Below are 17398 nucleotides of genomic sequence, written 5' to 3'. Positions count from 1 at the left end.
CTGAGGGAAAAAAACACACGCATATATATGCACCTAGTTCAGTTCACCATCTGCAGAGCTGCATGTGTAAGTGTCTAAAATCCCCACAACATCTTTGTTCGTCTTATTCAAAAATTAATATTCTTGTGATACAAAATGTTTACGTATCTTGTACGTGCATGCGCTGTAGTTGTAGTTGTCTAGATTAATATCAGTTTCCTTGTTAAAACTTTGATGATATAATCAAAACAAAATTTCAAAGTAAAATGAAAGCAGTTATCCGCCGTTTTTGTGTGCACATGGAAACTGTACATCACGATTCGTCCTGAGTCAAGTTCAGTTTAAGAGTCTCCAACATTCCTCCCACACCTTGAGTCACGACCGCGGCGGCTCTCAGATCACGAACGTCAAAATGAATTACAATCAGTCCGATAATCGATACAGAAAACAGTTTATTCTACAGCACCGTGCACACAATGGGTAGAGAACAACAGCGCCGACGAGTCATTTGACCTCTTTGCCCCGAGGTCATCACCAGGGCGACCACTCAAGCCAAGATGGCGGCGCCCAGATAACGAAGAGGGCAATCGGCGAATCATAAGCGTCGCCTTGATTGTCGTGGTATCGTGCAGTGCTGTGAACGAGCGAAGTTGCAAGATATCGTTGCTGTTGTACATTATTTGTGCAAGTTCCTTCTGGCACGAGGATGGTGATTACTTATCGGCTGTGTGAGTGTGCTTGGTAATTAAACGACTGGCGGAAAGCTCAGACTATAATATTTATATGGACTATACAAGGGAGGTGGATTTTTAATGCCTGTGAGCACTACAATGCTAAGCTGTTTGTGACTTGAGTGAAACGTTTTTGTGCGGAGCACTATTTCTCTCTTTAAACTTCGAGACTTTGCGAGGGATTTCCTTTGACATTTGCGTATATTTGTTTCTACTAGTGTCAAATATGGAACTTAGAGAACGACCTTTATTCGAGGTATATCGCTGTTAATTGTTCTCAAGTGAAGTTGAAAGCAATGAATCGGTGGAGAGGGTATACGCTGTCGGCGAGTGTGCTGTGTGCTACTGGTGTTCGTGGCTGACTTGAAGACAAACACTGGTTACACTGAGGTAAGCTTGTGAAATGGACAGCTGTTGATGTTATGCTGGAACACACTAACTGACTGTATTTATACTTATTCTCTCTCTCTCTCTCTCTCTCTCTCTCTCTCTCTCTCTCTCTCTCTCTCTCTCTCTCTCTCTCTCTCTCTCTCTCTCTCCCTCTCTCTCTCCGTCTCACACACACACACACACACACACACACACACACACACACACACACACACACACACACACACACACACACACACACACACACAAATACATACTCACACATACACACACACACACATGTGCACACACACACATACATACACACACACACACACACACATACACACACACACACAGATGCACGCACGCACGCACGCACGCACACACACACATTTACACACTCACACACATACGCACGCACACACACACACACACACACACACATACACACATACATACACACACACACACACACACACACACACACACACACACACACACACACAAAACCCAAAACCCAAAAAGAGAGCGAATGCACCTACATTTTTTTGCACCTACAATTTTGTTGTTATATGTACCCATATAATTTATACTCGTCAATCAATAAAGCATGAACCGTATCAAGCCCAATGTGCACTGATTTTCGTCAGTCACAATAAGCAACTTTGTTACTACAATACAACAAAACATTTTGCACGCCAAATCGCTCTTTTACAGCTGGGAAACATCTAACCGCCACCCACAAAAAGCCCAGTACGGGTAAGGAAAAAGGTGGTGTGTAATGTTTTTGTTAGCATTTAATACTCGCGGTGAATGTGTAGCCTCCATTTACATTAAAAAGGATATAGGCTATAGTACGTTTCATTGTGTCTATTTGTGATCCCGTTTGTAGTGTAGTCTTGGCTGGAATAGTGGGGACGCCGGGTATTGAATGTCGCTGCTTTCTCTTTTGTGAAGAAAGTCGTAGAATGTTGTTGCTCTTTCTTTTTTAAGATAGTCTTTGAAATGTGGTGCTTTCTATTTTTAAAGTCAACAAAATACTATATGATGATGACCTTAGATTAGAGGTCAAATGTTGTGAGACTTTTTACGCCTGGGGGTGAAAATAAGAAAGAAAGAAAACGTGTAAAAAGAAGTGAAAGGTCATTAGAAATCTTTGACTTCAGTGGTCTTCCGATTGAGCCTGTAAGCACTCTACATATTTTCTTTGAAAAACCTACACCTATAAACTAACTAACACACTCGTCACTGGAACATCGGCAGAAACATCGGAAATGATAAATTATAAATCCTCCATCAGTTTGTTCCTGTAAGAAAAATAGGGCCGGGAAAAAGCCACGTTAACTTGAAATCCCAAAACAAATAAGCTGCTAACGTTCCAAAATTCACAATCTTCTTCTTCTTCTTCTTGTCGATCACTCAGATGGAAACGCCGGTTCTCCGCGCAAATGTTGCCGTGCGCTGTAGGTCGTCCAGACTGCCATAGAGCTTCCCTTGCACCGTGGTCGCCTCCGCCCAATTCAGAATCAAAAATCAAGAATTGTAGATTTTTGGAACGTTTAATTATTGATTTCGTCATTGAGCATTGATTTTGGCATCTTGCAAGCGAGTTCGTCGACGTTTTTGAGATAAGTTCATTATTTGTATCGTAAGTGTTTCTCGGTCTGTCTACTTCAAAGACCACTGGGTCGATGTACTGTAAAATGGTACGTTTCGTTTTGTCAATAATTAAACGTTCCAATTACCTAAAAATTTTGTTTTTTGATTACGTCAACTTGACTCTCAGTAAAATGCGCCAGACACAGCTTAATCATGCCCTTCCACATGTAAGACTAGCCCTCGCACCGTTCACACAACTCAGCGTCAGATATATCTTCAAACAAGTAGAAAGCACAGAGCTAATAAGGCTTGAAATGTAGTAGGTTTACGCTTCATAAGGCTTTATTCTTACGGCGCGTTTGTTCGCCAAACTCTGAGGTGTTGAATAATCTTGGCAGCTTTAGTTTGTCCTTCTATATAGGATCAGCCGGCTTAAAACTGTCTCTTGCTTGGCTAAATTATTGTTCGCTTCAGGGCGATTATTGTGCTTAAGTGTGCACAATTACACACATTTTTGTTGGCAAGAGTTTCGAGTGCAAGGTTTTGGAAAGGGGATTACTGCAGGTGCAAAAGTTTTCTGAATATGTCCTTCTCTCGTTTTCTGAATATGTCCTTCTCTCGGATTTCTGTCTGGACAAAATGTAAATGATGCGGTACGCGGTAGGAAGAATCGCACCGCGCTAGCATATGCCTGTGTTGTGTTTTCTTTGCCTTCCACTCCGTGTGTCTGTCTGTTTGCCTGCTTCCCTGTCTGTCTGTTTGTCTGTCTGTATGTCTGTCTGTCTGGGCTGGTCTGGTCTGGTCTGTCTGTCTGTCTGTCTGTCAGTCAGTCAGTCACAGTCAGTCTGTCTGTTTGTCTGTCTTTCTGTCTGTCGGTCTGTCGGTCTGTCTGTCTGTCTGTCTGTCTGTCTGTCAGTCAGTCTGTCTGTCTGTCTGTCTGTCTGTTTGTCTGTCTGTCTGTCTGTCTGTCTGTCTGTCGGTCGGTCGGTCTGTCCGTTCCTTTGTGTCGTCATACTCGTATATTTGAGTATGTGCACGTCAGAACCTGTGTCAGTCAGTCAGTCTCCATTATCCGAACTCTTAACTCATACTCATAACTCATAACATTTTATTGATCCAACAAGGGAAATTAAATTGGTCATCAGCACATATAGGTCATTAATTAATAATTATAAAAGAAGAAGAGAACAAAATTTATAAAACCCATGATAACAAAAAAATATCTAAAGTAATATATGTACAACTACAATACCCTTTTTACTTGCACACTTGACACACCGACACACCAACACACATGCATACATACCTACATACATACCTACATACATACATACATACATACATACATACATACATACATACATACATACATACATACATACATTCCATGTTAAAGTGTAGTTAAGAACATCACAGTAATTATATCATTGTTTGGATTAACAGATAAGTTTTTATGTAAATGATGATAACAACAATCCATAATTAACGCTATTGCACTACCAAAAGAAGAGACCAACCAAACACATAAAACCAATCACAGTAATCATCATCAGTTATCACAGGTATCACAGTAGATTAGCCATCAGGTAGTTAGACTCAATTGGGCAAGTATAGTGTCAACACCATCACAACAGTGCTAAAGCTCATTATCACAGCACTAGTTATGATCAAAGGTCAAACAGTCATCAAATCATATTAAATCTATCACTAAGAGGTACATTTAAAAGGCATCACTGATAGTCTGTGGCCAGGACAATGGCTCGGTTGCTGTTAAAATATCTCACAGCTGCAGGAACAAAAGAACGCCGAAAACGCTCCGTTCGACACCTAGGCATGAGAAACCGAGCGTTCCGTGTGATGCGGAGATCCATCAGTGCGTCGTGGAGGGGATGCCCTAGGTCGAACAGAATAGCTCTGGACTTACTGGCAAGCCTTCTTTCAACAAGGACTTCAAGGGTGTCAAGGCTCTGGCCTACAGTAGAACTCGCTTTCTTTATCAGCCTTCTTTTAATTGACGCTATCAAAAATGACCAATGACGGTGTATTTTTCTTCTTTCCAGTTTGTCTCCAGATAAATAACATTATTTTGTTCTTGCATTCACGAAAGAGCGCAAATGCGACGTTCATAGGATCACAACCACTTCGTTTCTTAGCCCCACACCCCCCCCCCTCCCTTTCTATATACCACCCCCGACCCCCTCACACGCCTTCCCTCCCATGTTTTACGTCATATTAACCGCGACTACAGTCAAACAAACAAAATTATAAAACGATCCAAATTTACGTTCATCTTATTCTTCATCATTTCCTGATTCCAAAAACATATAGGCTAAATATGTTATATTTGGATTAAAAACAAGCTCTGAAAATTAAAAATATAAAAATTATGATCAAAATTAAATTTTCGAAATCAATTTAAAAACACTTTCATCTTATTCCTTGTCGGTTCCTGATTCCAAAAACATATAGATATGATATGTTTGGATTAAAAACACGCTCAGAAAGTTAAAACGAAGAGAGGTACAGTTAAGCGTGCTATGAAGCACAGCGCAACCGCTACCGCGCCAAACAGGCTCGTCACTTTCACTGCCTTTTGCTCTAGCGACGGACTACGTTCAGTTTCATTCTGTGAATTCCACAGCTTGACTAAATGTAGTAATTTCGCCTTACGCGACTTGTTTTTGTTATTAGTGCTCTCAAGACTCGCCCTTCGTCGCCTCCTCTTTTTGTTTTCTTTTTTTAATTTGTATGTTATTCAATTATTCATGCCTGCTCTAAACAAATTTCCCTTCCAGTTATTTTTATGACTTTCCTCAGGTCTGCACGTAATATGTTGCTGAAAACTTCAGACGCGAACATTAATGATTACAATCTTAGGGACCATATAATTGAGTCTTGCTCAACAATCCTTTATCGTATGGTAACGCCTTGTAGATTAGATTCCATGCACGCAAGCAGAGGCGCAAGTTTCCATTACCGGCCGAGCTAGATGTGGACATGCAACAATACATCTTAGAATTGATATGTAAATACCGGTTGTTGCGTGCGAAACACAGAGAGGCACGAACAATGATTCCACACAAAAGAAATGCATATTTTGTGTACCGTGAAATACCCCTTTTGAGACCCCCAAACGTAAGACACCAACACCACCCACCCCACCCACCCCACCCCCACCCCCTCTCCTCCATCGTACCACCTTGCTTTTTTCTGTTTTCTGTTCATAACCTCTGTAAATTTACCTCCATTTTAAGACCCCTCATTTTCAATGCCAATCTTTGTAAGAGTTTTGAAGGACTTGAAAGGGGGGGGGGGGGTTCCACTGTATGCGCAGTAGGTCTGGCATTCTCGCGTTTTGCAGTCGCTGGGAGTTTCGGCGTCAATTAACGTACACAAACCGTTGAATTATACAAGTGTTTAAATAGTCTTAAACTAAGTTCAGGTTAAATATGTACACCTAATGAGAACACTTTTGCTTATATCAAGAACTTTATTTTAGCCACTTTAGTTTAGGCTGTTGTTCCCAAAACTTAGGCGCGAATAACGTTTTTGAATTAGGAGGTACACGAATTTGTCTCAGTTTTTGAGTTCTTGTAATGACCATTCTTTTTATATTGTCAGTTACCAGTCGTACAAAACCGACAGGTGCATAAAGGGCCAATTTCGACGTTTCTTCGGCACCGGTGCCACAGGCAGCCTTCCTTGAAAACTTGGCAATAAAGGCTAACTGTACGGTCCTGGTAGTAAACGGTTTAAACCTCTCAGTTCCTGGGCAGAATAGAGACGGCAGCGCTTCCTGGCAGCAAAGTGCTTTTCATTGTAATACGTCTTGAGAAAGTTGACGCGCCTTGGAGTGTTGTATAGGTGGAAGGAAATTGGTAAACGTAACGGAGTCTAAGACCTCTTCAAACGGGCCTTTTTTGGTGAGCAGAAATAGAATATTATATTCAGTACACCTCTGATCTAAAAGTTGTAAAGGTAGAAAGAATAGGTAAAACGTTAAAGGTCTAAGACTTTTTTTTTGGGGGGGGGGGGGATTTATATGGTTTTGTATTTAGTACACTTCTGACATAAAAGCTGTAAAGGTGGAAATAAATTGGTAAACGTTAGAAGACTAAGACTTCTTTAAACGGGACTTGTTTGCGTGCAGAACTAAAATGTTGTACAGTACTTAACTGAATTGATTGATTCCTAGCACAGCTTGACGTTGTTTTTTTGTTTTTTGTTTTTTTCCATTTCATTTTGTTTCTACATGTATATACTGTACATTACAGGACATCACCTAGACAAAGGGACAGAACCATACACCAGAAGAACACTTGAGCAATTACACCATACATTGGGTGGGGGAGGGGGGATGTTCAGGGCTTGGTGGTCGATATTATTCTCTCTCTCTCTCTCTCTCTCTCTCTCTCTCTCTCTCTCTCTCTCTCTCTCTCTCTCTCTCTCTCTCTCTCTCTCATATTCATGTGTTTAAAGGTTTTGTAAATTAATAACGAGAACGAGGAGAAATTAGAATCCGTGCATGTCAAAAACTATGTGAAGATAGAAGGGTAAGGTAATTAGAATAATTATAATTGATAACATGAAATCTAGTTTTAGCACTTTTTTTTTTTAGAGTCTCAGAAAAAATGGCTTTCGCATATATAGGCGTGCAAAGCAAGTTACAATGTGTCTGCACAGCCAATGAGGGAGATAACAGAAGCAGGGTTTGCAGGCTGACAAAAAGACAGAATAAATAATTCTGTAGTTCTTGTGAGCAAGGTCGTACTCGTACGTGACCATTGCAACTCATAGGTCTATATGGCAACTCCCTTTCGCTTGAATACTTCATGAAAGAAGGAAGCAACCTGCTGCTGGCAATGTCCATGTCCCTCCTTAAAGAGACTTAATTAACTGCATCTTAGAAGGTCCAGACCTCAGTGGAATTCAATCTGTATATGAACATCGTTGTCACCGCCGGTGGAATTATTTCGAAAAGCGTCTCAGTAGTTGCTAGAGTTTTACAACTGATGACAGTGAAAATGATGTGTGCACGCGACATTTTCTCAGGTGAGACAGGTACATTTCATTCTGATCTTGAGTGCTCAGAAGTGTTCCACTTTTGAACACATTTCTGTAACAAGCTTTGAACACTTTGGGAAATAGTACATAGCTCTACTTGCACAAAAAGCACACATGATAAACACATAGTGTTCACAATTTGAACACTAATGAAGACTAAGTGTGCAACTTTTGCCAGTCGGTAGAACTATATGTACCATGTCACAAAGTGTTCAAGAACACAACAAAATGGCGTAAAGTTTAGGGAATACTCTCACTGTCAATGTTTACTCCTTGTTCTTGGAGTTGCAGACAGATCAATAACATTGTAAAGTCCTGATCAAGTTGCTGTAACACGTGTTTGAACACCCACCAAACTCGCATTATCATCGGCTTAGACTTGTTTTTTTACCCAAACTAAAGAACGTGTGAATATTCTGGCTTCAGGTTGCATCAATTCACTACGTACAGGCGTTTATTCTATTGCGGTCAGAAGGTAGAACAAAACGAACAGTATGTTTGATCAGCCTGGTAGGGAAACATACAGACAAGTGGACACTCTATGCTTTAAGGTATGCTAACGAGGTCATGCTCAGTTTCTGAGTAGGTCTGCATAAAATCATAAAATGTTATCCGTGGTGACCTAGCAGATAGGTTTGAGACCAAAAAGAAAAATATGTCTGTTTCCGGTAACCCGACCGACCCTATTTTTAAGCGCCGACCCTAAAGGTTTTTTTCGCTTTTCGCAAAACAAAACAAAAACAAATTTTTTTTTTTTTAAATAAAAAAATGAAGTCAAGTATACTTTATTTAGTTTCAATATATCTAGGTCAAAAACATGTGCTAAATAATTGTAAGTAAACTAAGGAAGCGTTTAAAAAAAAATTTAAACCGCAAAAAGACGTTAACAAAACGTAAGAAAAAGGTTTAAAGCAAAAACAAAAAAACCGACCGACCCTATTTTTTTCGGCGATGTTACTGGAAACAGACATATTTTTCTTTTTGGCCTGAGTGACTTCTGTAGAATTCAGTTTGTATTATCAATTCGACACAAAAGACTGGGCATGTTAAAAAAAAAAAAGCATAGGCCCTACTTCATCACAAAACAGATTTGAAATCAGTAAGTCACAGTGTTAGTGCAGAATAATGTCTCCTCTTTTTCTCCTTTTATTGCATGCATACCAGTTCTTCTGTTTATGTACTTACTCTATAGAAGCCTATGGTTTATGTATGTATGCATGAAAATGGCAGTTTTGTTCGTGTGCATGCCTCTTCTACGCATTTATCTGTCTGCGTTACCGTCATCTGATACATTTGTCTTTTTGCTTTTTTTCTACTTCTTTTTTGTGCTTTTTTTTGTTTGGGGGGGGGGGGGGAGTGTGTGAAAAACCTATCATTTCGCCTTCTTCCGACCTTTGACAAATTGACCCAAATTGACCCAGTGCTTACCAATCAGGACAAGTCCACAACTCGAAACCAATCTTTTTATTCCCCGTTCGCATTCTCTTGGTCACCGAGACAAATTCATGCTGAGCGAGACTAGCGAGGCATTCTCGGTCAACCTGGGCTGGCCATGACTAGTTTATGACTGGTCCTGCGCCGCAATAAAATTCAATCAGTCCGCCATTTGATAAATGGCCGACAACCAGGTTTACAGCCTCACAAGCGACCGTTAAACGTCTTGTGGCCATTCCATTTTACCTACGGGTCGATGCAATTATTCTCGGGCAGCTCTGAATTATTGCTATTTATCTCTCACTGCGAGGAATGTGCGTAATCTGATCAAACAAAGTCCGGAGTCAAAATGGAACGAGGAAAGATCCGGCGCCAAGACCTTATATCGATATTTCCCATGAAATTGTGGCCTATTTTCCACTGCAGTATTGGTTTTGCATATTGACCGGTTTTCTTCTATGTGATATTTGTTTGTTTGTTTGCTTAACTCCCAGCCGACCACGGAGGGCCATATCATAACGTGCGCCACACACAAGACAGAAGTCGCAGCACAGGCTTCATGTCTCACCCAGTCACATTATTCTGACACCGGACCAACCAGTCCTAGCACCAACCCCATAATACCAGACGCCAGGCGGAGCAGCCACTAGATTGCCAATTTTAAAGTCTTAGGTATGACCCGGCCGGGGTTCGAACCCACGACCTCCCGATCACGGGGCGGACGCCTTACCACTAGGCCAACCGTGCCGGTTTCTATGTGATAAACATTGATTAATCTGACTAAGCCAGCGGGCTCTAATTTGATTTGTCCACTTCCGCGTCAAGACAGTCCAATAATATATCATAAAGGTTAGTAGCTCACTGTGGCACAATGGTCTGATTTGTGAAGTCTCTTCTCGGGCATATACAATTTGTTGACAGAACACTAACCACAGAGCATAAAAAGGGCAGCTCCAAGGCATTGAATGATCTTACTCGAACAATCCTTTCCAGAAGTACATTCCACACAGACTTGAAACCTATGACCGGTGAGATTCGAATTCGTATGTTGAAACTAGTGTAGAATTCCACACGACTTAACATAGGACTACGCTGTAACCTCTTCACCAGTTTTCTCCACCTCCAGTTTACTGCTGTTGCTCTTCTTCGTCATCCGGTCCCCTCCTCCGGTCCCCTCCTCCTCTTCGCCCCCCCCCCCCCCCACCTCCTCTTATTCTTCCTCGTGTTTCTTCAAGCTTCAACCATAGGTTGCTTCTGTATTGTTGACACAAAGGCTCAAAAATACCCAAAATAAGGCTTTACTAATAAGGCCTTGGTATAAAAAAAATGGACCTGTTTTTCAAGAAATACAATACTGTACCTTATTTCTTGAATGAGGCCTTAGAGCTTTACGCTTACAAAAAAAAAGGGCGTTAAGAAATAAGGCCTTATGTTTTTTAAGGCCTTGACTTGGGAACTGTTGACCCTTGTGTCAACCATACTGCTGGTACCCTCCGAAATTAGTTAATCCCACTCTTTCCTCCGAAACCCTTACCCACCTCACACCCATTATTCCCTCAACTATAAAGCAAATGTACCCTTGGACTAACAGCAAAAATACTATTTCTTTGCCAATGAGCATCCCCTTCTTGGCTGTTTTTCAGAGCTTCAAACAAAATAGCCAGCGAGCCAGTACAGATCCACCACCACTACAGAAAACCGACGACCCTCAAAAGCCCGTGAGCAGAAGAAGATGAATATCACAACGATTACCTAGCACTCACCATCAACATGAAGGAGGTTTCATCCGCCAGCGATATCCGTCTCCTCCCCTCCTACCATCTCCAACCCAACTACTACCACGACCACCGCCTCAACAAGAAACCTGGCGATGGCGAGGAGGTATTGCGACACTTGCCTTGCATGCGAGGAGCGAAGGAGATCAACCTCTTGGCTAACAGTCTGACGTCACGCCTACGTAAGGCCGCGCGTCAGAGGGCTCACGCGTCATCCACCGATACCGTCACGACTGCAACGACCACGACGACGTCATCGACGGGCGCGTCAAGGTGAGTGTTGTCGCTCAATTATAGTCTGTTTATTCAGAGTGATGGATAAAGAGTACGAACCACTCTCTCTATTGGATCTCCAATCCAAATCCAATCCAATCTCTCTCTCTCTCTCTCTCTCTCTCTCTCTCTCTCTCTCTCTCTCTCTCTCTCTCTCTCTCTCTCTCTCTCAAAAAGAATGAATTGCTTATATTTATCCTAATCCTGTTATGTTTGCACAAAACAGGTCAGCTCCGCAGTCCGGTTCGGAGAGAAAAACCAGCCGGTCGTCCTCGAAGAGAGAATCGATCCGCTCGCAGCCACAGCCCCGCACCCTGTCTCAAAGGCGACCTTCCATCCTCAAGCGATCTCTGTCGAAGGATGAGCTGGAAAAGCAGCAGAAGTACTTGCTGGAGCATTCGCCCAGGGCAGACAGTCGTCACAACGATCTTCGTCTTCCTAACCTTGTTGGAGGTCGTCGCTTCTCCTCAGGCCCTGCGGAGGACTTCGACATAGAAGTAGAAAGCCGCAACAGCCAGCTGCTGGACGCAAGTTCTCCGGTCTTGGCGTTCGTACGAGGAGGAAGCGGTGGAACCAGAATAGGAGGAGGAGGAGGAGGAGTAGGAGGTGGAGGAGGAGGGAGTTATAAACGCAATCACAGCAGTGACGGACACGTGATGTGGGTGAAGAGAGCAGGGATCTTTCAACCCGCGGATAAGTACGCTCCGGGGAGGCAGACACTGCATGGAGACGACCAGCCCTTCTCTCGCAGCATGCCTGTGGACTATGAAACCCTCACGCTCGCTTCCCGCCCCGACTCTCCAGAATCCATCGGCGAGACCTCCAGCTGGTCGAGCGGCAAGACCTACAGCAGGAAAAAGGGTCTGAAAGTGTCGTGGAAAGACCCTAGATCCGCGAGTGAAGTCGGCCCTCACCTGGAAGAGACTATAGCGTCAGCTTCATCAATGAGGTTGAGAAGCGCGGCGGGGACAGTGCAGGGCGAAGCCAACAGCGCGTACACCAAGCCCAAGTTCAACCCGGGCAAGAGCAAGGTCCCAGTCATCGGTGTCAAGTGGAAAGTCCCGACCCCCAAGCTGGGCAAACCCACACTAGGAGGGAGCACGTCGTCTTCGGAGGCGAGCTCCAACCCCAGCATCAGCTCGGGAATCTCCTCTCCGACCTCCGCCCAGCTCCTCCCCTCCTCCTCCCTTCAGTCCCCGTCCTCCCCCGGCAAGGCCAACGCTCACACCCGCGACCCGAGACACCCGTGGCGCGCGCTGTACCCCCGTGACGTCCACCCGGTCACCACGGCGATGGAACGGGAGGGCACCAGCGTGTCCAAGACCAAATGGCACGTGCCGGGGCTGAGGAAGGTGCCCCCCTTCACCTTCATCGAGGACCTGATGGAGTCGCGCTGTCACCAGTGGAACCCTGCGGTGCAGAGAGCGGCCAGGCAGCCCACACGTGCAACCCTGGACACGCAGAGTCTGGCTGTCAGGATGGCGGAAGGAGGGGGGCTGGGGAGTTCCAGCGAGGCTACCACCTCTACCGCCAACACTGGCTGTTTGAGTGACATCACGGGGCAGGACGGTGAAGGGGAATTCGGATTTTTCTACCAGTCTTGAAACTGCAAAAGTGGAAGAATTTGTAGACATGATATCAGTGTGACTGTGTGTGTGTGTGTGTGGGTCTTAGGAATACAAGCCATGGAACCATTTGCAGCGACATGGAGGATGAACTTGGAATTTTCATGTCGACTCTGGAACAGTGGGAGTTAGAAGAATGTGCACGGACTCTGACATAGGTACCTGTCACAAGGGGACACCTTTGCTTTTAGTATTGACAGGGAGCAGGACAATGAACGTGTACTCGGATTTCCCAACCACATGCGAAACTTTTTTAATTGAAACGATGTTTAGGGAGTTCAGTGGTTTCTGTGAGGAGAGAACACTGCTTGGGGTAAAGTCTTGAGATCGTCAATAAGGACCACTAACCTAGCGAAGGATCTGGATCTGGATTCCCACTAGGTGATGGTCGTGGGATACACCACAGGAGCCGGTTTCGGCTATACCTTACGGGTGGTGTGCGCAGAAGATGTGCTTTATTATGAAGTGTACTCCAATAGGAGCAGCCTCGCTTTACGGGCACTGCTGTAACTTCAGGGCTGATGCGTACGAGAAAGTTACCAAGCGGGTGGGACCTAGCCAGCTGCGGGGTCGTATTGGTTCAATCAATCAATCAATCAATCAATATGAGGCTTATATCGCGCGTATTCCGTGGGTACAGTTCCAAGCGCAGGGATTTATTTTTTTATTTTTTTATTTTTATTTTATGCAATTTATATCGCGCACATATTCAAGGCGCAGGGATTTATTTATGCCGTGTGAGATGGAATGTTTTTACACAATACATCACGCATTCACATCGGCCAGCAGATCGCAGTCATTTCGGCGCATATCCTACTTTTCACGGCCTATTATTCCAAGTCACACGGGTATTTTGGTGGACATTCTTATCTATGCCTATACAATTTTGCCAGTAAAGACCCTTTTGTCAATCGCGGGATCTTTAACGTGCACACCCCAATGTAGTGTACACGAAGGGACCTCGGTTTTTTGTCTCATCCGAAAGACTAGCACTTGAAATCACAACAAACCTCAATTCCATCCAATCCGACCCCAAGGCTGCCCCAGTCCCACCCGGTTTGTAACAATCTCTTGCATATCAGCCCACAGGCGGAAGGTATCGTCCACTGGACGACCACTATCACAGAAAGACTACAAGGTACGTCACTCACCTTCGAGTCTTCTGTGTTCTTGGAGTCGCTTCCTGGGGAAAAATATTGTTCAAGACGGTTTGCCTCTTCCTACAGTCTGTGTAAGGTCAAATAAATACAGTTGAATGATTGTTTGAACTATATGCACCTTTAGTTTTCAGCTTCCGTTCGCTGCAGGTTGTTTTTAACCATCATTTGTACGAATCTTCGTTTGCGAGCCGCTAATATCCACACGGCGTCTAATTATGCATCCGCACCGAATATGCATACCAGCGCTCATTGGTTAATAACAGGATATTCGATGATTATTTTCATTGGTCCACTGAAACGTTTTCCTCATTTTGAATGAAGTGGCAAACGGTTCTTCACTAATACCGAAAGTGAAAACTCCCGTGGGTAGCTTCCCTTTGCCGCACAATATTTACATATGTTTTAGACCAATGAGCGCTGGTATGTATATTCGGTGCGGATGCATAATTAGACGCCGTGTGGATATTAGCGGCTCGCAAACGAAGATTCGTCCAAATGATGGTTAAAAACAACCTGCAGCGAACGGAAGCTGAAAACTAAAGGTGCATATAGTTCAAACAATCATTCAACTGTATTTATTTGACCTTACACAGACTGTAGGAAGAGGCAAACCGTCTTGAACAATATTTTTCCCCAGGAAGCGACTCCAAGAACACAGAAGACTCGAAGGTGAGTGACGTACCTTGTAGTCTTTCTGTGATAGTAGTAGTCCAGTGGACGATACCTTCCGCCTGTGATCAGCACAGGTGTCAAAAATATGTGTAGACAGTATACGGCTGTTCCTAGCTTGTGGTTTAGGGTGAGTTAAAAATAGACCAACAGAGGGAATAGTTTGGCTACCAACAGCTGCAGCCAGCACACTGTTAAGCTCGCTTGCCTGTTATACCCAACTGCTTCCCCGCTATACTGGAAAATTGGCCTTCTCTGTGCATAGCACTGATAGAGCTACTAGCTGCTGTGTTATCTCTGCTGTGGAGAAAGAATGGGTGCTAAAAATAGCCTGTAGCTGAAGGAGCAAAAACGAAGCACTGGGAAGAGCCGTGAGTAGCTTTTTACGAAGGACCTTAAGTTTGCAATTGCGTTGCAAAATTACACAATAATTCAAATAAAATACATTACTAGTCTTAACGAAACTACTATTTGTTGTAGAGAGGAATAATATGCAGGCCGTACTGACAATTTATAGTCTGCCCTTCTTGAGTGTTGGTGATGGAGTTGATTTTCAATCTGTATGACGATGCCTTCATAACAAATTATTGCAAGTGTAATCATGTAATCAAGCTAGCTGTGATTTAGTTCATTTTCCCTTCTCTTTTGTCTGCACATGCAAAATAGGGATTTTTCTCTATCTCTTGTTGAAGGCTGTGGTTTTTATCATCTCCGAAATCTGCAAAGACTGTTATTTAAACCTTATGCATGTATCTTAAGGTAACTCGGTCCCCTACGGGCGGGTTAAAGGCGCGCAACTGTCAGCATTATTCTTTGCCTTTCGATTTGAAATGCCAAGAAGTATTAATCTGTGAACCGTTTGCTCAAAAATTCACTTTTCAAAGTGTCTTCGTTGTTGTTTTTTGTCCCACTATAACTCCTCCCTTTAAAGGCACACTCCTTCTCGCTCACCGTCTCAGATCTGACCAGGCTTTTACATTGATAAAGCTATATCCATCCACTTGGTCACATACCAAAAATCAGCACCCTGACGGCTTGTTAGGCCAAAAAAAAATAGGTGTGGTTACGGTAACATAGCCAAAAAAATAGGGTAGGTAGGTAGGCAATCACTTTTTTTTTACTTTTTTTTCTAATGTGTACAAATTAAACCTACTTGACAGGGAAATAAGTGTGCGACTCGGGCGCTTTTGCTTTCATTGCGTTTTTTGCACTCGTTTTTTGTTTTTTTTTGTTTTTTTGACAAATGTAATAAAAAGTTATAGGATCGGACCCTAAAAATAGGGTAGGTCGGGTTACCGTAACCACACCTATTTTTTTTAGGCCTTATGGTGAGTTATTATTATTATTATTATTGTGATCATTTTTATGCGCCTAATCTAGATATAGCCCTAGGCGCTTACATATTAATGTATGTTGGTGAATTAATTTTTAAAAAGCCACGAGTGACTTTTACGAAATGTATTCACCAGAAACGTTCAATTTTTGTATGTGACTGAGTGGAGGAATGGTCTTGCGCTATGTAAAAGCCTGGCCATATCTGTTTACAGGGGAAGGAGTTGGCCTTTGAACGCCCTAACCCCGACACGCCCGTCTCTCACTCCCTTCCGTTCTCCATGTTTTCCACTGCTACAACACTCCGCTCCATTAATTATGTTCCGGTCTGTACAATGTCTACTTATTGCCAGTATGGATGACCAATATTTCTAGCTGTGGACTTCAAAATATTTTCCTGATGAAAGACTCAGGGAAATGTGTTGTTTTTTATTCTTCTAATGACTTGGCTAATGGCTTGTTGTTGTTGTTGTTGTTGTTGTTGTTGTTGATTTATTGTAAGTGAGATGTTTGTATTTATTAATGATGATAAGCTGAAGCTGAGATCTGTTTAGTTTAGTTTAGTTTCTTGTGGTTTGGGTTTTGGTGCCAGTATTATTATTGCTGTATTGATGTGAAGAATTGTATTGTTATTTGTGAGGAAATAATAAGTCTGTATCCTCCCAGATTCTGTGTGTGAAGTGTGTAGTGCGAAGAGTGAAAGAGTCAGTTTAACTAGATAGGGCAGAGCACGTAGTAATAGAAAATAACTTCTTTATTCGCATATTCCACTTCATGACAGTGTGTGTGTGTGTGTGTGTGTGTGTGTGTGTGTGCGTGCGTATGTGTGTGTGTCAGTGTGTGTGCGTGTGTGTGCATGCGTGCGTGCGTGCCTGACTCTGCAATGTCGATTTAGATATATAGCTTTGGTTAGTTGATATTCTTTTTATACTATACACACACACACACACTTTCTCTCTCTCTTTCTCTACCTCTCTCTCTCTTTCTCTACCTCTCTCTCTCTCTCCCTCTACCTCTCTCTCTCTCTCTCTCAACGTGACATATTTGAACTTGAACCTTCCCTAACAAAACTGTCGCAATTACCTCTTTATATTTTTCCCCAAGACACACAGCAACAACAAACAAATTAGTTTTGCACCCGATCTTTACTCAGCCGACGTTTAACAAATCCAGCGTACAACGTAAACACAGAGGGTGGTAGGTGTACAAGGCAAATTTCCATATCTCTTCCCGAGATCAGTTTTCTGGCCGAAGACGGGTGGCGGCGGCAGTGCTATTATTCGGGTGGCAACATTATTGACCGGTCTCGTCACAGCTGACTTGGCACCCATGCAAGCAGCATGAGGCGAGGGACAAAGAGATCAGTTGCAAGAGTTATTGTGTTA

General features: G+C 43.2%; 1 protein-coding gene across 1 annotated transcript; it reads left to right on the top strand.

The window, feature by feature from the left end:
- The first annotated feature begins 543 nt into the window (after positions 1-543).
- Positions 544-16798, top strand: LOC138952431 (mucin-19-like). Its single transcript, XM_070324100.1, has 3 exons — positions 544-1100; positions 10823-11227; positions 11454-16798. The coding sequence occupies exons 2-3, from the start codon at positions 10950-10952 to the stop codon at positions 12829-12831; spliced, it is 1656 nt and encodes a 551-aa protein (XP_070180201.1). The 5' UTR covers positions 544-1100; positions 10823-10949; the 3' UTR covers positions 12832-16798.
- Positions 16799-17398: the final 600 nt, after the last annotated feature.

This window comes from Littorina saxatilis, linkage group LG17 (assembly GCF_037325665.1).
Source record: "Littorina saxatilis isolate snail1 linkage group LG17, US_GU_Lsax_2.0, whole genome shotgun sequence".
Lineage (NCBI taxonomy): Eukaryota > Metazoa > Mollusca > Gastropoda > Littorinimorpha > Littorinidae > Littorina > Littorina saxatilis.
This window is presented reverse-complemented; position numbering and strand designations above follow the sequence as displayed.